Here is a 24,551-nt window from a genome sequence, read left to right on the forward strand (position 1 = left end):
CCAGGGCCTAGAATTACTTTTATCAGATGTTACTTATTTGAATATTTTTTGAGGGATAGATTCCATAGCTTGATGTGTATTTGTTCTTTTCTAAAAGACCTAATTAATAGATTTTTAAAAAATTCTACATGGGCTTGCAATATTTCTGCTTTTAAATTTATTCATTTCCTTCTCAGAATTTCTTTGCATTTTTAAAGTGCTGTAGTTTGAATGATTAGTTTGTGTACTTTTTGCAATTGCAACTGAAAATTCTTTTTATGGGGTAAGCTTTGGCCCTGTCTTCTAGATTTTGACGTGTAAGATTTTAATTGAAATTTCTAGAGTTTATAATTGTAGTTTTGATTTATTTTTTCCCCAAGAATTATTATAAAAGTATTTTACATTTTCTGAGTAGATTTTGTATGAGCATTATTTTGCTATTCTCATTTGTTATGGTTAGATAATATGGCTTATATACAATAGTTTCTAATTGAGGGAACTTACTGAGGTTTTCTTTATGGCTTATGTTTGATCAGTTTTTATGTACAATCAGTTGTTTTGTTTTGTTTTGTATTTTTCTGAAGCTGGAAAAGGGGAGAGACAGTCAGACAGACTCCCTCATGCGCCCGACCGGGATCCACCCAGCACACCCACCAGGGGGCGAGGCTCTGCCCACCAGGGGGCGATGCTCTGCTCCTCCGGGGCTTTGCTCTGTTGCGACCAGAGCCACTCTAGCGCCTGGGGCAGAGGCCAAGGAGCCATCCCCAGCCCTGGGGCCATCTTTGCTCCAATGGAGCCTCAGCTGCGGGAGGGGAAGAGAGAGACAGAGAGGAAGGAGAGGGGGAGGGGTGGAGAAGCAGATGGGCGCTTCTCCTGTGTGCCCTGGCCGGGAATTGGACCCGAGACTTCTGCCCGCCAGGCCGACGCTCTACCACTGAGCCAAACGGCCAGAGCCCCACAATCAGTTTTTATGTATGGTTAATTTTTGTAAATGTGCCATAGACTTGTAAGAAGAATATGTATTATCTGTAAGGTATAGAGTTTGAGCCTGAGCTGTGTGTGTGTGTGTGTGTGTGTGTGTGTGTGTGTGTGTGTGTGTTTAATTTAGTGAGAGGAGGGGGGCAGAGGCAGACTCCTGCATGTGCCCCTACCGGGGTCCACCTGGCAAGCCCACTAGAGGGTGATGCTCTACCCATCTGGGGCTCCTGCTCTATTGCAACTGGAGCCATTTTTTTAGTGCCTGAGGTGGAGGCCATGGAGGCATCCTCAGTGCCCAGGGTCAACTTGCTCCATAGAGCCATGGCTGCAGGAGGGGAGGAAAAGAGAGAAAGAGGGAGAGAAGCAAGAGGGGGAGGGGTAGAGGAGCAGATGGGTGCTTCTCCTATGTGCCCTGGTCAGGAATCGAATCCAGGACATCCACACACTGGGCTGACACTCTACCACAGAGCCACTGGCCAGGGCCATAGCTATATACTTTTTTAATTGATTTTTTTTTTTAGAGAAAAGGAGGAGAGAGAAGGAGAGGGAGAGAGGGAGGGAGATTTGTTGTCCCACTTATTTACGCATGCATTTGTTGATTTTTGTTTTACGCCCCCTGACTGGGGATCAAACCCACAACTTTGGCATATTGGGACAATGGTCTAACCACTGAGATACCTGGCCAGGGCAGGTATGAAGTTTGATGTGACATACTTTATAAATTCTAAGATGCCGTTAGTCATAAGACACAATGAATGTAATAATTCTTCTATGGAATAATTAAAATATCTGATTTTAATTTAGTGAACATTTTAAGATATATCCCAGTTTCAGATATGTGAAAGAAAATGATTCCGAGTTTTATTCTCCAAGTTCTCATTTTTGGGGTCTACTTTTTATATTAAATTCTAAGAGAAATATATTATTTAAATTTCTGTGCTTTTATTTATTTTTTTCATTTATCCTTATATTTTTGTCTTTTCCTTGTATTTATATATTTCAATGCTTTGTTATTTCGTGTATAAAGTTTTATGACTTCTGTGTGGAGTCTTTATTGGTTTATTAGTATTTAAAAAAAAAACACCTCTTCTAGCATTTAAGAATTTTTTCTTAGCACAGTCTTACCGCATCTGCTTTCTTTTCATTTGCATCTTCTTGGTCGATTTATCTGTCCTTTTGTCTGCAAGCAGTCTGTAGTCTTGTGTTAGGTTTATCTGTCTTACATGTTTATAAACAATTTTTTTTTACCCAGTCTTAAAATTTGCCTTTCTTGGAAATTTTTCTCTTTAATTATGATTATGTTTAATTTATTTCTGCCATGTTATTTTGTGCTTTTATCTCCATTTTTTCTTTCTGCTCTAATTGATGCTTGCTTTTGGGTTTTTTGGGGGGTTTTTTTTGTTTTTTGTTTTGTTTTGTTTTTTGTATTTTTCTGAAGCTGGAAACGGGGAGAGACAGTCAGACAGACTCCCGCATGCGCCCGACCGGGATCCACCCGGCACGCCCACCAGGGGCAACGCTCTGCCCACCAGGGGGCGATGCTCTGCCCCTCCAGGGCGTCGCTCTGCCACAACCAGAGCCACTCTAGCGCCTGGGGCAGAGGCCAAGGAGCCATCCCCAGTGCCTGGGCCATCCTTGCTCCAATGGAGCCTTGGCTGCGAGAGGGGAAGAGAGAGACAGAGAGGAAGGAGGGGGTGGGGGTGGAGAAGCAAATGGGCGCTTCTCCTGTGTGCCCTGGCCAGGAATCGAACCTGGGACTCCTGCCCGCCAGGCCGACGCTCTACCGCTGAGCCAACTGGCCAGGGCTTAAAATTTCTTTTTTAATAGTAGAAATTGGCATTAAACTTTATAACCACATTAACAGTAATTACTATATATTTAAGTCTGTTCTCATGGTTGATCATTGACCACTGTTTTCTCATTATCACATTCTCCTTTCTTTTTTTTTTTCACAGAGTCAGAGAGAAGGACAGACAGGGACAAAGACACGAAAGTAGAGAGATGAGAAGTATCAAGTCCTCATTGCAGCACCTTAGTTCATTGATTGCTTTCTCATATGTGCCTTGACCCCAGGGGGCTACTGCAGAGCGAGTGACCCCTTGCTCAAGCCAGCAACCTTAGGCTCAAGCCAGTGACCTTGGCCTTCAAGCCAGCAACCTTTGGGCTGTAGCTAGCAACCATGGAGTCATATCTGTAATCCCACACTCAAGCCAGTGAGCCCGTACTCAAGCTGGATGAGCCAGCGACCTCAGGATTTTGAACCAGGTCCTCCAAGTCCTAGTCCGATGCTCTGTCTTAGGGAGTGGGAACCTATGGCTCGCGAGCCAGATGTGGCTCTTTTGATGGCTGCATATGGCTCGCAGACAAATCTTTAATAAAAAAATAATACCGTTAAAAATATAAAACATTCTCATGTATTACAATCCATTCATTTCCTACCGCTCATGTTCATGGTTGCAGGTGGCTGGAGCCAATCACAGCTGTCCTTATGGAGAACACCAAATTTTTATTGGATAATGCATAACGTACACAGGTTGTTGTATGGCTCTCATGGAATTACATTTTAAAATATGTGGCGTTCATGGCTTTCTCAGCCAAAAAGGTTCCTGACCCCTGCTCTATCTACTGCGCCACTTCCTCAGGCCCATTTCTTAATTTTTTTTATTTTGACTAATGTTTCAGTTGGTTGAAATATATTTCAGGTTTCAATTGGTTGAAATATATTTCAGAGAAATGTTTCTTCAGAAAAGATATATGGGTGGAATAATTTTTGAGTGATTGCTTGTCTAAAATGAGTTTCTTTTGCTCTGGAATGTAAAAGTTTTTGTTGTAGTAAAGTGTTATGTGGTTCTGATCCATGTGTATGTGTGGGAGGTGGGGAGGAAGGAGTGATTGATTTGTGTTTTTCCCCCTTGTTAAGTTTTATGAATTGTTGCTTTTATGAATTGTTGACATTTTTCCAAGATAGTTTCTGTGTGTCTGTCTGTGTCTCTGTGTATGTATGCAAGCTATATATATAAAATCTTTTCTAATATTGAGTGAATTTCTCTGGTAGAAAGAAAATCTTGTGTCTCAGAAATTTTAATTTTCTTTGATTTTTGGGTTCTTTTTTTTCTGATCAGTTACCTCTGATTATGACTCCTAGTTGATACAAAGTGTTTCCATTAGACAGTGATTCTCAGTGATGGTGAAATTTGATGCAAGGGAGACATGCCTTATGAGGAGTGGTCTTCTGCTCATTCCTTTTTTTGTTGGGGGTGGTATTTCATCTCTCTGTATTGGACTCTTGTCACATGAGAAGAAAAATTGTTTCCTTGGTTGGATAGCTCTGTCTGAGCCACAGGTTCTGTGAAGTTACATCATTTTAGCCCCTGTTTGAAAAGTTGTATGATTCAAAATTTAGTAAATTGCTGTGAGGTGAATCACAGGTGGCATTACATATTGATGTGTCTTTCCAGCATAAAGAAAGAAAAACCACCCCTACAGTTACATTACAATATACACTGGATCTCCTTCTAACCTGTGTTTCTTTTCATTTCTTTCATATTTTTCTGTCTTTTCCCCTTTCTTAGTTTAGGGAGATTTTCTTGAGCTGATTCTCCAGGTGATATTTAATCATTAGGTTTACTGCAGGATATGGCCTGCTCGTTGCTATTGGGTGTTTTGTTTTCGCAATTATATTTTTCTCCTCTAAGAATGTTCTTTTCATATTGCCCCTTTTTTATGACAGCCTGTTTTTATCAGTGTGGCAGTCTCTTGAATCTCAATGAGATTCTTCTGTTTTTTCCTGTTCTTGGCAACAGCTGTCTCCTAAGAGGCTACTTTTCTAGAGCACACAGATTGGTCCTCTCCTTTTGAATTGCTGAATATTTTTGTACTCAGTGATTATTCCTCTATTTGTTTATATGTTGGAAGTGATGTTTGCATTTGTTCTGTAGCTGAGCTGGTTCTGTCAGAGATTGCATAGGCTCTTGTGCAGTGTTTGTTCTGGAACGGTCTCCCTGCAGTAGCCCAGAGCCTGCTGGCGGGATAGCCGTCACCCAGTCAGCCCCACACCTCTGTCAGCACAGTGCAGTCTCACAACTGGGCCACACAAGAGTCTAGTGACATAAGAAAGTCCAGCCGATTAGCATTTGTCCCCTGCTTCTACCTCCAGCTCTTAGCCAGGGATCGTTTATGAGGCTCGTATGTGTTTGTGGTTTGAGAGATTGTAAAGAGGAAAATCAGTTTTTTTGATCCACTCTGCTCTATCTGTATTACTCCTGCTGAAACCTTCCAAAAGGCTAGGACTCTTCTTTAGAACGTAAGGGTAATATTTAGCCAAACTGGACCACCTGTGGTTATCTAACCTTTCCCCCCTCCTGTATCTTTGTCTCTACCCAAAATGCTTTTTCTTCTTAGTCCCTATTTCCATCTATGAAAATTCCATATATCATTCCATGTAGCTTGATACTTTTTTCCAGAAACTTCCTTAGATTCCTTTCACCATAAGTGATCAACTCTTCATCACATGTTCTGCCTTTTATTCTAGCTCTTTATATCCTTGCTACTCCCTTCCCTTTTGCAATGTGAACTACTTGAGTTTGGGAATCATGTCTTGCTCATCCCTATGTGGAGAAATAATTAGAATGAAGAAGTTAGGCCCTGGCCAGTTGGCTCAGCGGTAGAGTGTCGGCCTGGCATGCAGGAGTCCCAGGTTCGATTCCCGGCCAGGGCACACAGAAGAGGCACCCATCTGCTTCTCCACCCCTCCCCCTCTCCTTCTTCTCTGTCTCTCTCTTCCCCTCCAGCAGCCGAGGCTCCATTGGAGCAAAGATGGCCCGGGTGCTGACGATGGCTCTATGGCCTCTGCCTCAGGCGCTAGAATGGCTCTGGTTGCAACAGAGCAACACCCCAAATGGGCAGAGCATCGCCCCCTGGTGGGCGTGCCGGGTGGATCCCTGTCGGGCGCATGCAGGAGTCTGTCTGACTGCCTCCCCGTTTCCAGCTTCAGAAAAATGAAAAAAAAAAAAAAGAAGTTAGAGGAAGCCAGGTGTTTGAGTCTCCATTCAGTACTGACTCGCCATAACACATTCGACAAATAATATTACCTAATCTTTCTGAGTGGATTTTCTCCTCAGGAAAATGGGTATAACAACGTTACCTACCTCATGAAGCTATTCTGAAGGTTAAATGAGATAACAGCATAGTGAACATGGAAATAATTCTTAGTTCTGTTTTCTGTACCCCTTGCAGCACCTAGTTCATGTAAGTCAGGGGTAGTCAACCTTTTTATACCTACTGCTCACTTTTGTATCTCTGTTAGTAGTTACATTTTCTAACTGCCCACCGGTTCCACAGTAATGGTGATTTATAAAATAGGGAAGTAACTTTACTTTATAAAATTTATAAAGCAGAGTTACAGCAAGTTAAAGCATATAATAATTACTTACCAAGTACTTTATGTCAGATTTTCGCTGTTTGGCAGAATAAATCTTTATAAAACAACTTACTATAGTTAAATCTATCTTTTTATTTATACTTTGGTTGCTCCGCTACCACCCACCATGAAAACTGGAACGCCCAGTAGTGGGCTGTAGGGACCAGGTTGACTGAGTAGTGCCTCATTCACGTAGGCCCTCAGTTGATGGTGACTGAGTGAATGTGGATCAAAAGTGCTTTGTACAAAACTCACACACTGGTCACTGAAAGAGCCCAGGAAAGAGTCCAGGGCTCCTGTGTGCCCAGACAGGAAAGTGCTCTTCACATGCCTTTCATGAAGTCTACAGTGGAGAAGGGAAGAGGGTTTTGTTTATTAAAAAATTGTAGCCCTCACCTGACCAGGTGGTGGCACAGTAGATAGTGTTGGACTGGAATGCTGAGGACCCAGGTTCGAGACCCCGAGGTCACCAGCTTGAGCGCAGGCTCATCTGGTTTGAGCAAAGCTCACCAGCTTGGACCTAAGGTCGCTGGCTTGAGCAAGGGGTTACTCGGTCTGCTGTAGCCCCATGGTCAAGGCACATATGAGAAAGCAATCAATGAACAACTAAAGTGTTGCAAGGAAAAACTGATGATTGATGCATCTCATCTCTCTCTGTTTCTGTCTGTCTGTCCCTATCTACCCCTCTCTCTGACTTTCTCTGTCTCTGTAAAAAAAAAAAAATTGTCCTTTGTGAAAGAAATAGGATTCTATTTGGTTGGTCAGATTTTTAAATAATTCGTTGATTTCTTGTCTAGGTTGAAGTCTTATAAAGAAAAAGCCTTAGCCTGACCAGGCAATGGCTCAGTTGATAGAGTGTCGGACTGGGACATGGAGGACCCAGGTTCAAAACCCTGAGGTCAGCCCTGGCCAGTTGGCTCTGTGGTAGAGCGTCGGCCTGGCGTGCGGGAGTCCCGGGTTCGATTCCCGGCCAGGGCACACAGGAGAAGCGCCCATCTGCTTCTCCACCCCTCCCCCTCTCCTTCCTCTCTGTCTCTCTCTTCCCCTCCCGCAGTGAGGCTCCATTGGAGCAAAGATGGCCCGGGCGCTGGGGATGGCTCCTTGGCCTCTGCCCCAGGCGCTAGAGTGGCTCTGGTCGTGACAGAGCGACGCCCCGGAGGGGCAGAGCATGGCCCCCTGGTGGGCAGAGTGTCGCCCCCTGGTGGGCGTGCCGGGTGGATCCCCGTCGGGTGCATGCGGGAGTCTGTCTGACTGTCTCTCCCCATTTCCAGCCTCAGAAAAACAAAAACAAACAAACACAAAAAACCCTGAGGTCACCGTGGAGGACCCAGGTTCAAAACCCTGAGGTCACCGGCTTGAGCACAGGCTCACCAGCTTGAATGTGGGATCATACACATGACCCCATGGTTGCTGGCTTGAGCCCAAAGTTGCTGGCTTGAGCAAGGGGTCACTCGGTCTGCTGTAGCTCCCTGGTCAAGGCACATATGAGAAAGCAATCAATGAACAACTAAGGTGCCACAATGAAGAATTGATGCTTCTCATCTCTTTTCCTTCCTGTCTGGCTGTCCCCATCTGTTCCTCTCTCTGTCTCTCAAAAAAAAAAAAAAAAAAAAAAAAAAAAACCAAAGGGGAGATAACATAGTTACAATGGAAAAAGTTGCCAAGTGGAGTTTTAGATGGTTGTTGATTGTTAACTCCCGCTTAGACTCCACAAATCTATTAATCAATAAGTAATGATCTGATTCTTTGTGTGGCCCTTCCTCTGCTCTTCTCTGGTATGTTGAAGGTGACATGTCATCTCCCTGTATCAAATTCACACTTAATAAAGTAGGAAAATCTCTTCCTTATTATAGTGGCATTGATTAAAGGAAACCTTTATAATTGCTTCTCCCATGGATTATTAAACCTGCAGGAGGGTAGGGAGAAGGAAATATGCCTTGTAGGAAATTCTGCTCTTCTGTAATTTCTCTCTAGGCCTTCACTTCTCAAAGACCTATAAACTTGCTGGATTTGATGTACCGGGAGCCAGCACGATGGTCCTACACATTCCAGACATTTTCTTTCCTGAGCCGCCTGAAAATACAGCTGGAGCCCTTCCCTGAGAAACTCTTACAGCCCAAGAATGTGGTGCAGATCTTCGAGAGGTCTGTGTACAGTGACAGGTAAGACCCTGAAGTCACCACCAGTCAGAAGTCCTGTGCTCAGCGCTGCACGTTTTCTCTTCTTACTCAGACCCTGCACCACTCTGGTCATTGAAATTGTACTTTAAGAAATTGTCTTCTGCCTGACCGGGCGGTGGTGCAGTGGATAGAGCATCGGACTGGGATGCGGAAGACCCAGGTCCCCGAGGTCACCAACTTGAGCGCGGGCTCATCTGGTTTGAGCAAAAGCCCACCAGCTTGAACCCAAGGTCGCTGACTCCAGCAAGGGGTTACTCGGTCTACTGAAGGCCCATGGTCAAGGCACATATGAGAAAGCAATCAATAAACAACTAAGGTGTTGCAATGCTCAATGAAAACTAATGATTGATGCTTCTCATCTCTCTCCGTTCCTGTCTGTCTGTCCCTGTCTATCCCTCTCTCTGACTCACTCTCTGTCTCTGTAAAAAATAAATGAACAACAACAACAAAAAAGAAATTGTCTTCTTTTAGCATCAACCTAAGATACTGAGGACATAGGTTTAAAACCCCAGGCTTGGCCTGACCTGTGGTGGCACAGTGGATAAAACATTGACCTGGAAATGCTGAGGTCGCCAGTTCGAAACCCTGGGCTTGCCTGGTCAAGGCACATATGGGAGTTGATGCTTCCAGCTCCTCCCCCCTGTCTCTCTCTCTCTCTCCCTCTCTCTCCCTCTCCTCTCTAAAATGAATAAATAAAAATAAAAATTAAAAAAAAAAAAAAAACCCAGGCTTACTGGCTCAAGTGCTGGCTCACCTGGCTTAAGCACGGACTCACCAACTTGAGTGTGGGGTCGCCAGCTTGAGCGTGGGATCATAGACATGACCCCCTGGTCGCTGGCTTGAGCCCAAGGTCGTTGGCTTGAACCTACGGTCGCTGGCTTGAGCAAGGGGTCACTGGCTCAGCTGGAGCCCCCGGTCAAGATACATGAGAAATCAATCAGTGAACAACTAAGGTGCTGAAACGAGTTGATGCTTCTCCTCATTCTCCCTTCCTGTCTGTCTGTCCCTGTCTGTACCCCTCTCTCTCTTTTTTTCCTCCCCCCCTCTGAAAAAAGTTATCTTTTTAAAGACAACAAATTTGTTCAGAGCTGTCATGTCAAAAAAATTGCATTTTTAATAAATTAGACGGACCTAATCTCCTGCATTGCCACTGATTTTCCTGTTCTTTTCTGGCACAGAGGCAAGCTGGTAGATACCTAATAGAAACATTAAATGCTAAAAGGCACAGAGTAACAAGCAGTCTATCTTCTAGGAAACCAAATGAATCAGTTGTTGGTTATCACCTTTAAGAAGAAAGCAGATGGAATTAAAATTTTGTGCTTCTGAAATGATACGAGATATGTTTAACCTTTTTTTATTCTTTAAGAAAAGGTTTCTTCCCTGGCCGGTTGGCTCAGCGGTAGAGTGTTGGCCTGGCATGCCGGGGACCCGGGTTCGATTCCCGGCCAGGGCACATAGGAGAAGCGCCCATTTGCTTCTCCACTCCCCTCCCCTCCTTCCTCTCTGTCTCTCTCTTCCCCTCCCGCAGCCAAGGCTCCATTGGAGCAAAGATGGCCCGGGCGCTGGGGATGGCTCCTTGGCCTCTGCCCCAGGCGCTAGAGTGGCTCTGGTCGCGGCAGAGCCCCCGGAGGGGCAGAGCATCGCCCCCTGGTGGGCAGAGCATCACCCCTGGTGGGCGTGCCGGGTGGATCCCGGTGGGGCGCATGCGGGAGTCTGTCTGACTGTCTCTCCCCGTTTCCAGCTTCAGAAAAATACAAAAAAAAAAAAAAAAGAAAAAAAAAGAAAAGGTTTCTAAGAAATAGCACATCTATAAAATTGGCTTGTGTCCTTCTTTGACCCCTTGTTATGTGACAAGGTTTATTGCTGACCAGAGTCTGTAATGGACATCCACTGCCTGTGTCAGGCCATGGGAAGGGAGTAAGATGTGGAGTCACTTTTCATAAAGCCTAGCAGCTAGCTTGGGAATTCAGCTCCTCTATTCCAGAGGAGCTAGTACATCCAGGCTCCAGAGTTCCTGGCTGTGCCACCAGACCAGGCTGTGACATAAGCGATTTGGAGACGAGCGAGGGTGTCTTAATCTAGATACTACTGTTTTGTTCTGTTTTTATCTGAAGGCTCTGAATGGCCTGTGTCAATGTGAAATGGTGGTTTAAAGCACCATGATCTATCTTAAGCCCTTTGAGTTATCAAAATGGAGAATACTGCATCTTCATTGTCCATTGACTTCTGAAGACACTAATGTAGTTACCCATTTAATTCCAAGTTAGACAAACTAGTTCTGCTTCTTCAGGCTCCCATAAAGCTTCCTGGAGGGAAAAATGAGGGCATATTTGTAAATGTCATATGGTTGGTTTTAATATTACCTAAAATCATGCAAGATACTTAAAACCCTGTGAGCTGTGCGTTTCTTCTCTATGTACCCCAAGAAAGTGACTACTCTTCATGAAAGCTAAATTGTGAATTACAAATGGTTGGGCTCTAGATTTTGGTTATTTTTCACCTGTTGGGTATACAGCTTCTTATTTTTTTTTTTTTTTTTTTTTTTTTTTGTATTTTTCTGAAGCTGGAAACAGGGAGAGACAGACAGACTCCCGCATGCGCCCGACCGGGATCCACCCGGCACGCCCACTAGGGGCGACGCTCTGCCCACCAGGGGGCGATGCTCTGCCCCTCCGGGGCGTCTCTCTGCTGCGACCAGAGCCACTCTAGCGCCTGGGGCAGAGGCCAAGGAGCCATCCCCAGCGCCCGGGCCATCTTTGCTCCAATGGAGCCTTGGCTGCGGGAGGGGAAGAGAGAGACAGAGAGGAAGGAGGGGGTGGGGGGTGGAGAAGCAAATGGGCGCTTCTCCTATGTGCCCTGGCCGGGAATCAAACCCGGGTCCCCCGCACGCCAGGCCGACGCTCTACCGCTGAGCCAACCGGCCAGGGCCTTTTTTTTTTTTTTACAGCTTCTTATTTTCCCCTCCCCTCTCCCAAGTCATGCCTCCTGGGCTAGGAAGATGAATTACATAGAGCCACCTTGGTTACTTAGAAATGTACTCAGCATTAGTTTCTTCATTTCCAGCCTTGTACTGAGGTAGGCATGTGAGAGACCCCTCAGAAACAGAAAAACTTTGTTTAGAAGCTGTAAGATCTTAACCATTGACTTGCAAGAGATAAGAATTGATCGTACTGTAGGCAGCTACAACATCCTAGTTGTTCTCTTCAGAGAGAACGTTTTTTCAGACAAAAAAAAAAAGTTAAGTATACATTCTAATCCTGATGATAATTTAGAGTCTTTCCATCCTTAAGAATTTATTCCCTTAGCAAGAGATACATGGAGCACCACCTGTGTTCAGACACCAGCCCAGGCCTAGGGGCTGCAACAGGAAGCAAGACAGACCCAGTCTCTGCCTTCACACGACTTTAATCTAACAGGGAACTCTGGGGCTGCACCATGTACAAAGGAGGAGCTCAGGTTGTTTGGGAGAATGGATGACAGGAAGGAAGAAATCTAAATCTTTCTGTTTTAGTTTAAAGAAACTTGGCCAGGTAATTTGGTGGATAGTGCATTGTTCCAGCATGCTGAGGTCATGGGTTTGATACCTGGTCAGGGCACATAAGAGAAGCGACTGATGAGTGCACAACTAAATGGAATAACTTAAGTGGAACAACGAGTCAGTGCTTTTCTCTGTCTCTCTTCCCGTTCTCTTCTGTCTCTCACTTTCTTCCATCTTCTCTTTCTCTCAAATCAATGGAAAAATTAGAGAAAAAAAAGATAAAAGAAACAATAGCACGTGGTTTTAGAGCAGGGACCAGCTACATAGGTTTGTGCGTTGATTATTTGCAGCCCCTGCATTCAGACTGCAGTAGCACTCTCTCCTTAACATTCATACCACACCCGTCTACTTTCGCTCTCCCAACACCACCAACCAGCTTTGGAGAAATAAAGAAGTGCTCATCCTCAAGAATGGCAAGAGCCCTTCTGTAGGGCTTACTAACAGATAATTAATTTCTCTTTATAAGATATTTAAATATTTTTATTGATTGGTTGATTTTAGAAAGAGAGAAAGAGAAAGAAACATCAGTTCCACTTATTTATGCATTCATTGGGGTCGATTCTTTTTCTTTTTTTTTTTTTTTTTTTTGTATTTTTCTGAAGCTAGAAACTGAGAGACAGCCAGACTCCCGCATGCGCCCGACCGGGATCCACCGGCACGCCCACCAGGGGGCGACACTCTGCCCACCAGTGGGCGGTGCTCTACCGCGACCAGAGCCACTTTAGCGCCTGGGGCAGAGGCCAAGGAGCCATCCCCAGCACCCGGGCCATCTTTGCTCCGAGGGGAAGAGAGAGACAGAGAGGAAGGAGAGGGGGAGGGGTGGAGAAGCAGATGGGCGCTTCTCCTGTGTGCCCTGGCCGGGAATTGAACCCGGGACTTCTGCATGCCAGGCCTACGCTGTTACCACTGAGCCAACCGGCCAGGGCCTGGGGTTGATTCTTGTATATGCCCTGACGGGGGATCAAACCTGAAACCTTGGCATAGCAGAGCAGTGCTCTAACCAGCTGAGCTACCCAGCCTGGCTTCTCTATAAGATCTTAATTTCCATATTACCTGTGAAGAAACTGAAAACATTTTTCGGAAATTGAATTACAGAAGTCACCTCTTGTCTTTTTGCCTTTAGCTAAGCTGTAGCCAGGCCATTCCAACCTGGGAGGGTTGACCTCTGGAGCTCTCAAACTGATTTCTTTATAGCCTAGAGAAGAAGTAGTTAATAATAATGGCTAAGACTCCTTGAATACTATGTGTCATTCATTCCTGTAAGTACTTGTGAATACTATGTACAATTTTTACAACTCTATGAATTGGGTTCTACTTTTCTCTCTTTATACAGAGGAAGTAACAAACTGAGAGAGTTTGATGATATGTCCTTGGTGACACACTATTGAATTTTTGCAGCCAGGCTCAGGCTTAGGAATGTGATTCTGCAACCCATTCTCAACCACAATTCACAACCATGCAGTGTAAACTTCCCTGAGCCATTTGTACACAAGGATTCTGAATTTCATTTTCTCAGGACAGGCCAGTTGCTGAGTGTTGTCTTAGAAACTGGAATTCATTGTTTAGGATATAAATTGTGTTTTGTATCGAGATGTCTGAGATTTGAAAGCAGAATTGACCTTTTTGAAACCATGGTTTCTGGTTAGCTCTGATTTCCTATTACCAGATGCTCCTTTAGTTGTGTAAGTAAGCAAGGGACAAAGCTAGTTGATTTTTAGATTTAGCTTTCTTATGTCTAGATTAGAGAGGCTCAGCAGCACATGAAGCAAGTAAATAAGAGCTCGTGTGTGTTTAGGAAGAAAGTCTGCTTTCTTGGTAATCTCGCAGATGATAGGAAGTGCATTTCCTGTTTCATAGTTGATGTCACTGGAATACAGTCCCTTCTCCACTCCTCAACAAGACAGAAGAATAACACAGCAGCCCGGAGACTCGGAAGGCATTATTAGTCTTTATTTCTTTTTTTCTTTTTTTCTTTTTTTTTTTGTATTTTTCTGAAGCTGGAAACGGGGAGAGACAGACTCCCGCATGCGCCCGACTGGGATCCACCCGGCACTCCCACCAGGGGGCGACGCCCTGCCCACGAGGGGGCGATGCTCTGCCCCTCCGGGGCATTGCTCTGCCGTGACCAGAGCCACTCTAGTGCCTGGGACAGAGGCCAAGGAGCCATCCCCAGCGTCCGGGCCATCTTTGCTCCAATGGAGCCTTGGCTGCGAGAGGGGAAGAGAGAGACAGAGAGGAAGGAGGGGGGGGGGGGGTGGAGAAGCAAATGGGTGCTTCTCCTGTGTGCCCTGGCCGGGAATCGAACCCGGGTCCCCGGCACGCCAGGCCGACGCTCTACCGCTGAGCCAACTGGCCAGGGCCCATTATTAGTCTTTAAATGAGGTGTTATGGGTGCTTTATACTAGACTGGTTTTTGTGTGGGGGTTTGCTATAGCAGTAATACGGAAATCTCAAAAATTTGAGTGTACTCACACCATTTGCTATATGTTCTGACTGGTTTCCAGCAGGAGAAATTGTTAGCAACCATTGAGAAATAAGCTCTTCCAGGGCCCCTTTCTTCCAGTAGGTTCATTTATCTGGAGAGCTGTGATTTTGGCCTCTGAAGTCTAGATACAATTTTCCATGTTAGTGTTGAGCAAGGAAGGAGATATAGGTTAAAAATATAGATTTCTTCAAAATTAAAAGGAGTTGAAAGGTGTAAGTGATTTGAATAGCTGTGGAATAAGTTGGTTATTGATTTTTCTGCTTGTTTTTCTCTTTTGCCCATTCCATTTCCCATTCTTTTCCCCTCCCCACACCCTACCGACATTTCCAAACAGGTATATCTTTGCAAAGAATCTTTTTGAAAATGGTTCCCTCAGTGATGTGGAGTGGCGTATCTATCAGGACTGGCATTCTTTTCTCCTGAAGAAGTTTGCCAGCCAGCTGCAGTTGCATGGCTTCATCTACCTTCAGGCCACCCCCCAGGTAATGCAGAACCTAAAGCCTTTGACTTTAGGACCATATCAAACCTAAGAGGAGATTGTCCCCAAACCCGATTTTCTGTTTGGAAAAATTAGACTGTGGGTGTTATCTGGAACACAGGGAGCGATGGGTAAACACCCTCCCATTCTAGCACCAATCACCCCATTTCCCACAGATTTTCTGCAGCAGAGGGCTAAAGCAATTGACTGTGCATGGAAAGGGTCCCTCTTGATGTAACAACAACGTAGAGTAAACTGGGTGTTATCTTTACCATCCAGAGTTTATAGGCTGGACCCTCTAACCAGGTAACCTATAGCCAATCACCTCAGCTTTTCCCTCCCTCTGTGGTGGTCTTCATGGTTTCCTGAATGGCATGTGGGGAGGAAGAGAAGGAGGGTTTCTTCACCTCATTCTGATACTTCCCTGATTTATAGACCTTTTTTGAGGCTTGAGGATACCATTGTTTGGATAGAATGGACTGGAGAAGTTCCTTTTCATGACTCTGACTTGGACCATGGAGCCAGCCTGGCATAGAATAGAGTGATGTCATAGAAGGAGCACCAAAATCTCTGGAGACAACAGTGGTCCTGCTGATTGGCAGTGCCCTAGGCAGCCCCTGGAAACCTTTCCTTGGAGGGGTTCTTGTCTGTTAAATCCAGTGGCTCAGACTAGTGATCTCAAAATACTCTTATGGAGTGGGATTCTGTGTCAAGGTAGGAGGTATTTTTTGAGAGATGTGTTGCTCTTAGCCTTTGACATGTGTAATATATAGTCAAATTCTAGGTATACCACATAACCTTAGGAGGGAAAGTTCTCTTCCAGCTAGAGGCCTTGTTTATTAGAAACAGGACCGTGCCTTGTGGACAGGATGAAGCCTGAGAGCAGACTGAGTCGAGTCTGAAAACAGGTGAGAGAGCCCCATTGCACAGGCTCGCAGGAGCCAGAGAGGAAAGGACTGCAAAGAGGGGCCACAGCTCAGAAGGTGGCAGCCAGGAAAGAGGCCAGGAGTGTGACTGGATCCAGATATGTGACTGGGTCTTTGTGTCAAGAGTTTCTGGAGATTGTGAGGCAGAAACTAGATCATAGAAGAAAATAAAGATTCCACAAAAGGAAATAGGGTCTAAGGTTTAATGTAAAACTGAACTAGAGATTCAGTGGTTGAGAACTTTCAGTGAAAAGAAGCAAACTGAAATTAGAAGCACTGATTATAAGTTGACTGGCTGGATCACATTTAAATGACTTCTTTCAATGGTCTTCATTGCCTGGGAGCATTCATGGAAGAGGCATATTATAAAGGTGATTATACATACTTGGAGGGGAGCAAGGGGGATTGGTGTCAGTGCTTCGGGGGATAAGAAGACCCCTGCCAAAGAGGATGGCTTAAAGTAGCTGAGTGTAGGGTTCAGGGTGAGAGGAAGGTCCTGGTCCCATGAGGGCTCATGGCCTGGACCAAGGAGGAGTAAGAAGCTATAGACTGGGCACTGAGTGAAGATTGTGGTTGGGGTTTGAAGAGATGACAGGTTTCTAGTGGGAATCATAAGATGGCTGGCTGCGAGAAGCAGTGGGTGGGGGCTGAGCATTAGGAGAAGAATTGAAAGTGCTGCCTTAACCTTTTCCCCGAGAAACAACTTTCACATAACTTAGTACCATGAAGAGACTATTGGTGACAAGGAAGTGAGTGGACTTGTTCTTGAAAGCAAAACAGGGCACTTGGCCAGCTGTAGACTCTTTGTTTCTGGGAAATGAGGTTGAACTAAGACCCAGCAAGGAAAGCAAGAAGGTTTGCTCATTTCTTTGTGCATTTGAATGACCTGTGAGTAGTGCAATGGTGAAGATGGTGGTGATAATTATATTACAGTGGTGGTGTGGCTGGGATATCTTTTTGAAGAGACTAATTAAGGTATTTCAGCTGGGGAGGAATAAAGGGTGGTGAAGGATTAATGCAGCCTCATGGTAGAAAAAGAAAAGGAGTTTAATTTGTTTTGAGATTGGATTAGAATTTTGGTTTTGCTTTGATGTCTTAGAGCCAGGGACTCAGGAATCCTAAAACCCTTTCCCTGAAGTCACCTTGACCTCTTCTATGAGATAAAGAGGTAACTGTTGATATATCCAAGAGAAGAGCTGAACAGAAGTTAAAACATCTCTGTAGAAGCTGTCCTACATAGATTGGTTGGGGCACTGTCCTGAAGCGCAGAGGTTCCTAGTTCAATCCCCAGTCGGTTGGGGCACATACAGTAAGAGCTCAATGTTCCTGTTTTCTCTCTCTCTCTCTCTCTCTCTCTCTCTTTCTCTCTCTCTCTCTCCATCCCTCTCTCTCCCTCTCTCCCTCTCTCCCTCCCTCTCCCTCCCATCCTCCCCCCCCCCCATTTTCTCTCTTGCTGAAATCAATAAACAATTTTTTTTTAAAGCTGTGCGAGTGATCAATACTCCAGTGCAGAGCCCTGGTAAATACTGAGTTCAGAGCATGTAAGTGGACCCAAGAAGGAACTTTTGTTCCTTTCCACCTTCTGTCCCCTAAATTCTGAAAAGCAAGCAAGCCAACAGTAAAAACATTGGAAGAGCCATGGCTCGATGGCTCTGTTGGTTGAAGCATCAACCCAGAGCTCAGAGATTGCTGGTTCAGTTGCTTGTCAGAGCACGTACAGGAACAGATTGGTGTTCCTCTTTATCTCTTTAAAATAAAATAAAAAACTGGAAGAGAAATGTTGGTGCCTCAGTGTCCCCACCTAACTGCATGAACTCAGGAAGAGAGAGAGTACAGCCTGCCCGTGTGCCTCAAAGAGCCAGGCCCTGCCTGGCACTGTTTGCAGCACAGAGACAGCGTGTGGCAATGCCTGGGAACAAATGGTACCTGGTTTAGGAAGCACAGTGGCCAGGCCCACTAGCAGTCACCATCCAGTTGCTGTCTCTTCCTCCAAGCGGTCTGAGCAGCAGCTTTTCCGGGGTGGGGGATGGAAGATGGGGGGTTGGTAAAGTGAAGCAGATGGGCAGAAGTGTACTCCTCCTTGTCATTTGCATATAACTACCTTTCCTGCTTACATTCAGGTGTGTCCTGCCCTGTAGGACTGAGGTAAAGAGGGACCTACAAATGCTGGATTTTTTAAAAAATAATTTTTGTAACCATATCAGTAAAGTAAGAATTATGCCAAATGCTCAAAATAGGAGTTTACCTAGGAAAGGAAAGTTTGCTCTGTTAAGTAAATTAATAGTAAAAAGGGAAATGTTAACCGTTTTAATAGGAGAGACCTCAGCATCAATGTTTGCCTGCCAGCAGTGAATGAATAAATAGAGTTTTTATAAAAAGAATTGCTCTGCCCTTTTGTATAATTGAAAACATAGAGTCACATTTTTTAAAATAGGCATTATCATTAATTCTGATGGTATTTTTCTCTCAGGACAATTAGATAGCTTTGCTGTGTTTAGAAGTCCTGAAGCTTACCTTGCTGGTGGGAATGTAAATTGACTAGTCTCTAAGGAGGCAGTTTGGCATTATATACCAGCAAGTACACATACCTTTTGACCTATTAATAACGCTCCTTGGAATTTATTCTATAAATATGTTCTTACATGGGCAAAATGTCTCCTGTGCAAGGCAACATTGTTTGTAAGAGCAAATTAATGGAAACAACCCAAATGGTCATCAGTAGGGAGCAGTTGAATATATTATGTTCCATCCATGCGTTGAATATTCTAAAGTCATGAAAAAGAATGAGGAAGTACTTCACTGACATTTAACAATTGCTGCAGTACATTGTTAAGTGAACAAAAACAAGAACAGAGTATATAGTAGGATACCTTTTATATGTATGTTTTAAAAAATATATAGAGGTAAAAATATGTATATGTGTAAAGTTATTTCAGAAGGTATATAAAAAGTTACTGTTGGTTGTTTGTCAGTTGGGTGGAGAACTGGGTGGCTGGAAGCCAGTAAAGCTGTGTGACTGGGGAGGGAGGCGGATAAGGGAAACAGAGGGGCAGAAAGATAGAAGGAAAGGAAAGAGCAGGTTCAGAATGAAGGAAAATAGAAATGAAAAAGGTAAATGGTTAGAGGCTAAGTCAGATATTAAAACATTAAATGAATACATGCAACAAATACTGACCTCCTAGTCTGCCAGGCCTATGGCTCAGCCCTGAGCAAGACGTACTCTGGCCTGCCTCCTGGGTAACCCCAGTCCCTGTGCCCTTGGAGCACCTTGTGCAGACTTCCCTCTGTCATCTGATACAGCTAAAATGCTAGTGTTGTTCTGTGTGCCCATGGCCTAGCACAGCGCCCACTCTCAGACTGGTGCTCAGTGAGCTGGTACCAGAGATAAAGGGGGAGCTCCTGCCCTTCCAGGAAAAACCTCTTGGACTGTTGGAGCCCAGCTGTTCTCTCCCTTATCTGACTGCTGCACTGGAATCCAAACCTCACAGTTTAGCACTTGATTCACAGTTTTGCATATTTTGTTTTACTTATTATCTAACTACATTGTAGAGCTCCTAGGACAAGAACTTCACCTGAGTTAGGGACAATTATTGATTCAGGGGAGAAAGACCAGAAGGGGTAAGTAACATGTTAGATCTGTCTCTGTTAATTATTTTGAAAGTTGGACATAAGATCATAAATGAAATCTGCATATATGACTTTGTCTCCTTAAAGGAACAATAGAACAAGAGGGAAATAGCAAAGCTTCTGCATCTTTGAGAGCATTATATTATGCACTATATTTGGGGATAAAGTTTACATTTGGAAATAGTATTTTTTAAGTGTTTGGTAGAGGGAAGTCCTAAACCAGTAGGTTAACCCACATGTGCTTCCAGACAGATGACATTGAATAATGAAATGTTTGCCAGGCAGAGAAAGGAAGGAAGGCAATTCAGGCAAAGCAAACATTTGGAGCAAACGTTTGGAGGTGTGAAAGAGCTTGGTCTGCTCTGCAGGCAGGAGAGGAGGAGCTAAGGAAGTTGAGAGTGGAGACGTGGGAGGGAGCCCAGACTCTAGGAATGGCCTTGTGACAGGTAAAGAAGGTGACATTCGTGAGCCATTGTGCTTCAAACTTTTCTACCATGTAAAGCAGAATGGAATTCTGCATACTCAGGAAGGAAGATGGGGAGGAGTTAGTCTTTACTTTTTTTTAACTTCTTTATCTTTGACCTATGCAGATTTTACATTCTGCTATGGTGAGTTTTTACTCATTTGAAAGATATGTTTCAGATTATGTACATACCCTTTTGTAAAAATGATGCTACTCATACTTCCTTGAACCCACTATTATAACTGTAGGCAATAAGGAGCCTGTGAAATATTTTAGGCAAGGAGAATAAGGCCATTGAGTGGACAGACTGGGAGGAAAGAACAGCTTTTACCAGGACCTTGATATCCTTACCTTGGTGAATCCTCACAGCAACCTATGGGTGAGTGGAAGATGAGGAAGTGGAAACCCACAAAGATAGCACCGCTAGTGCGTGGTGAAGACAAATTTAATCCTGGCCTTTCTGATGTTAAGGCCTGCACCCTTTCCATATACTTCACCACCTGCAAGAGGCAGATAGCCAGAAGCCTCTTGCCATAGTTCAGGTGAGGGGTGATAAGGACCTGATCAGGGTAGAGGTGAGAAAGGAGCAAGGAGAGAACAAACTGGAGAGAGATTAAAGAGCATTCAGTGACTTCTTGGGTGTGGTTGGGAGGAGGAAAAAGAAAGATAATTCCAGACCCCTAAGAGGATGGTGTTTGCCCTTAAGCTATGATTGAATTAGAAAGCAAGACCATAGAAGCAAAGTCTTGGCATATAGTTCCCGGGATAGACATCATGAGTGGTCTGAGACCTCCTCACCTCCAAGACTGCATTGCAACAGCCAAGAAAACAGATGAGCTCATCGGGGCCTGGGGGTTGTCTTTTAGGTTTGTTTGATGAGACTACACCAGAGGAACAGGGAAGAAGAGAGAGGAATTGAGCTAGCGTACCTCGAGCAGCTTTATGGTCAACATGAAGCCTGGTTTGTTCACAAGACCACCAAGTAAGCAGAGCTAGCCCTTAAATTGCAGGCAGTTCAACATGCAGTCCCATAAGAAGGTTTAGAATGTATCGGAAGTGGTTGAAATGTCAAGCATTATCCAACTCAGAAATTTAACATTGGGTGTAATTTGTATATTCCAAGAGACTTCATTAGATTCTATTTCCCCAGCTTTTCGGTTTTTTTATGTTCCACTGGGTTGTACATGGTAATTGATGATGATATAGCTGGCTCAGGGTGAAAGGCTGAAAAATTGTAGAGAAATTGAGTTGACATTCCTAGTTTTTGCCTTTTCTTCCTTCAGGAGTGGTATGCTGAAGGAAGAAAAGGCAAAACTTTTCTTAAAATGTTTTCTTAAAACATTTTACGCCCCACTTAAAATGTTTGGGGCTCTCACCTTCAGGATTAGTCTCAAGACTAGAAAAATTTCATCCTTCATCTTTCCAGTTCACTTTATTGAATTTTTTTTAATGACTAAATGATATTTCTTTAGGTGACAGAATTTTGTTGCATTCTGGTCACAATTTAAAAACATAGGAATTGGTTTATCTTTTATTACTTTTTACTGAATTTGTTGGGGTGTCATTGGTTAATAAAATTGTATAGATTTCAGGTGTACACATCATCTGTATATTGTGTTGTGTGTTCACCACCCTAAGTCACATATTCTTCCATCACCATTTATTCCCCTTTACCCTTTCCTACCTCCCCCTCACCTCCTTTCCCTCTGGTAATCACCATTCCGTTGTCTATGTCTATGAATTTTGTTTTTCTTTTCCTTTTCCTTTTTTGGGGGGAGGAGGGCTTGATTCCTTCACCTTTTTCACCCAGTGCCACATGAATTCTTTTTTAAGACTGCTGTTTACATGCCATTTCATTGAGAAGCCATGTGACCTTAGATCTGCTCTCTGAATTATTAAGACTTGGTGAGTACGTGAAGCTTGGCTCAGCTTTCTTTTTTCTGTTCCCTGAATGTTCATGCTTCTTATAGGCTCCACTTTGAGTCTCTGCGAAACACTCCAGTGTTGGTGTTGGATGTCAATGATGATTTTTCCAGTGAAGTAACCAAACAAGAAGAACTCATGAAAAAGGTACAGAGGACCTGAACTCCTGCTTTCTATGGTTTTCCTTTATTGCACTTTTGTCTTTGCTTCAAGCCTCAGCATAATTGGTGCTTTATGCCTCAAATTGCATTTTATAATCCAAAGCCTGTGGAGCCTGTATAAGTTACACATATAATCCCAATGTCCTCAAGAGTTTGGGGCTAATAATTGTTAAATAATTGACTTGTAATACATACTTCCTGACTAACTTTCTCCTTTAATGTATTCTAGAACTAGGGAAATGAGACTTCTGGATTCTCTTCCCAGCCCTGCCACTTGATACGTATGGCCCTGGGCAGGTCACATTTCCTCTCCATACCTATTTTCCCTTCTTCATAAAAACTCATGGGTGTGGCTATCTATGTATTGTGGATGGGCTGTTTATTGTATAGCCTACAGAAAATGTGAATTTTAACTTTTGGGTTTTCTTTTTCCCACAGGTAAACACCTTTGTAAATAGTTTGTAACCAATACCAGGATGTTCTGGCTGTGACCTGGGCCCTCTGATTTTCTGAAGCTAGAAAAACACTAAGTCAACTACCTTTCCCTCCTCATCCCCATCTCCTTTTACACCTAGAGAGTGCTCTGACACTCCATTGTGTGGTTTTGGTACTCTTCGACTTTGCCATGGTCTTCTTTTGTATCTCAGTGTTTTCTAAAATAAAGTTTATTTAAGTTTTGCTTATTTTGCTAATCTAGTTTTTCATATATTTCAGCATGTATCTGTTGATGCTTGCTTTGAATTTTCCTCTAAACTAAGCCTTTTTCACCTGGGAAAAGTCTTAACTTTTCTTTTTCTTGAATTCACCAACCAGACATGCCAGGGCAAGAATTGCTTTTAGGGCCCTAATCAGACCCTGCCATGGGCATGAAGAAGGGAAGGGAGTGGCTCAGGGTGTTTGGATGCTTAAGGGTGAGCCCCCAGAGCTAGGAAATGGAGCCAGAACCCCAGAAAGCTCATCTATTCTGTGTGCACTCTTGGTATGGAGGATGCGGTGGAGATTTAGGCCTTTGTCCTAGAGCAGAAGAACCTGGAAACATTTTAAAAAAAGGAAGTGGGAGAGAACAACTCAGGAACCAAAAAGCTCAGCATCTAACATTTCGGGTTTGGCCTTACCAGGCGGTGGCACAGTGGACAGAGCATCGGACTAGGATGCGGAAGACCCAGGTTCGAGACCCTGAGGTCGCCAGCTTGAGTGAGGGCTCATCTGGCTTGAGCTAAAGCTCACCAGCTTGGACCCAAGGTCGCTGGCTTGAGCAAGGGGTTACTCTGTCTGCTGAAGGCCCGTGGTCAAGGCACATATGAGAAAGCAAGCAATGAACAACTAAGGAGTTGCAACGAAAAACTTGATGATTGATGCTTCTCATCTCTCTCCGTTCCTGTCTGTCTGTCCCTGTCTATCCCTCTCTCTATCTCTCTTTCCCTGGAAAATAAAGTAAATAAATAAATAAAATAACATTTCGGGTTTGGCCATCCTGGCACTGTGGTCTGCTCCAAACACCTTACCCAGTGAGTTTCAGGTGACCTTAAAGGACTGAACCTGTCTATGCTGGAAAGAAAATTTTTATTTTCTTAAATTTTATTTAAGCTTGACACTTCAAGCTTCAAGGACAATTTATTGTTAAGCGAGAAAAACACATGAATTGATAAAATCAAAGCACTTTATTGCAAGAAGCCTGCAGATCCGTAAGTTCCTGAAAGCCGAATTCCTGCACCAAGCCCTTGACCGTTGTGGGGCACACAGGACAACAGAGAGCTCTGCACTCAGACTGCCCTAGAACACAGAAGCCTGTTTCTCTTCATGCTTGGGAAAAATGCACACACATAAGACTAGTTTCTAACAAATACGATGTTTTGAAATAACAGCACAACATTTCTTTGTTCTACTTACATAATTTTAACTTTATTGAGATAGAATTCACATACTATATTCAAGGCATTCATTTAAACTGAATATTCAGTGGTTTTTAATGTAGAAATGGGGTTGTGCAACCATCACCACAATCAATTTCAAAATGTTTCATCACCCCAAGAAGAAATGCCATGCCAATTAGTCACTCCCCATCTCCCACCCCCAGCAATTCCCTGTCCCCCAGTCCTGCCCTAGGCAACCAACCACCAATCTACTGTCTCAATAGATGTACCTATTCTTGACATTTCATCTAAATGGAACCACATAATATGTGGCCTTTTGTAACTGGCTTCTTTCATTTTTTTAAGGTTCATCCATGTTGTGATATATCAGTACCGTATTTTTTATAGCTAAACATTTCATTTTATGGCTATACCATATTTTGTTTATTCATCAATGGACATGAAGATTCTACTTTTTGACTATCATGAATAACGCTGCTATGACAATTCAGTTTTTGTTGGCTGTATGTTTTAATTTTTC

General features: G+C 43.9%; 1 protein-coding gene across 2 annotated transcripts in view; it reads left to right on the forward strand.

Annotated features, from left to right (window-relative positions):
* Positions 1-22,835, forward strand: part of DGUOK (deoxyguanosine kinase) — a 41,648-nt gene extending 18,813 nt beyond the window's left edge. For both annotated transcript variants that reach the window (XM_066267407.1, XM_066267408.1), the window contains 5 exons: positions 8,351-8,538; positions 14,914-15,061; positions 20,940-21,055; positions 22,044-22,143; positions 22,596-22,835. In XM_066267407.1, the coding sequence (XP_066123504.1) occupies positions 8,351-8,538; positions 14,914-15,061; positions 20,940-21,055; positions 22,044-22,143; positions 22,596-22,622 (579 nt within the window). In that variant the 3' untranslated portion in view covers positions 22,623-22,835. The remainder of the gene's footprint in view (positions 1-8,350; positions 8,539-14,913; positions 15,062-20,939; positions 21,056-22,043; positions 22,144-22,595) is intronic.
* The last annotated feature ends 1,716 nt before the right edge of the window (positions 22,836-24,551 follow it).

The sequence above is a fragment of the Saccopteryx bilineata genome, chromosome 3 (assembly GCF_036850765.1).
Source record: "Saccopteryx bilineata isolate mSacBil1 chromosome 3, mSacBil1_pri_phased_curated, whole genome shotgun sequence".
Taxonomy (NCBI): domain Eukaryota; kingdom Metazoa; phylum Chordata; class Mammalia; order Chiroptera; family Emballonuridae; genus Saccopteryx; species Saccopteryx bilineata.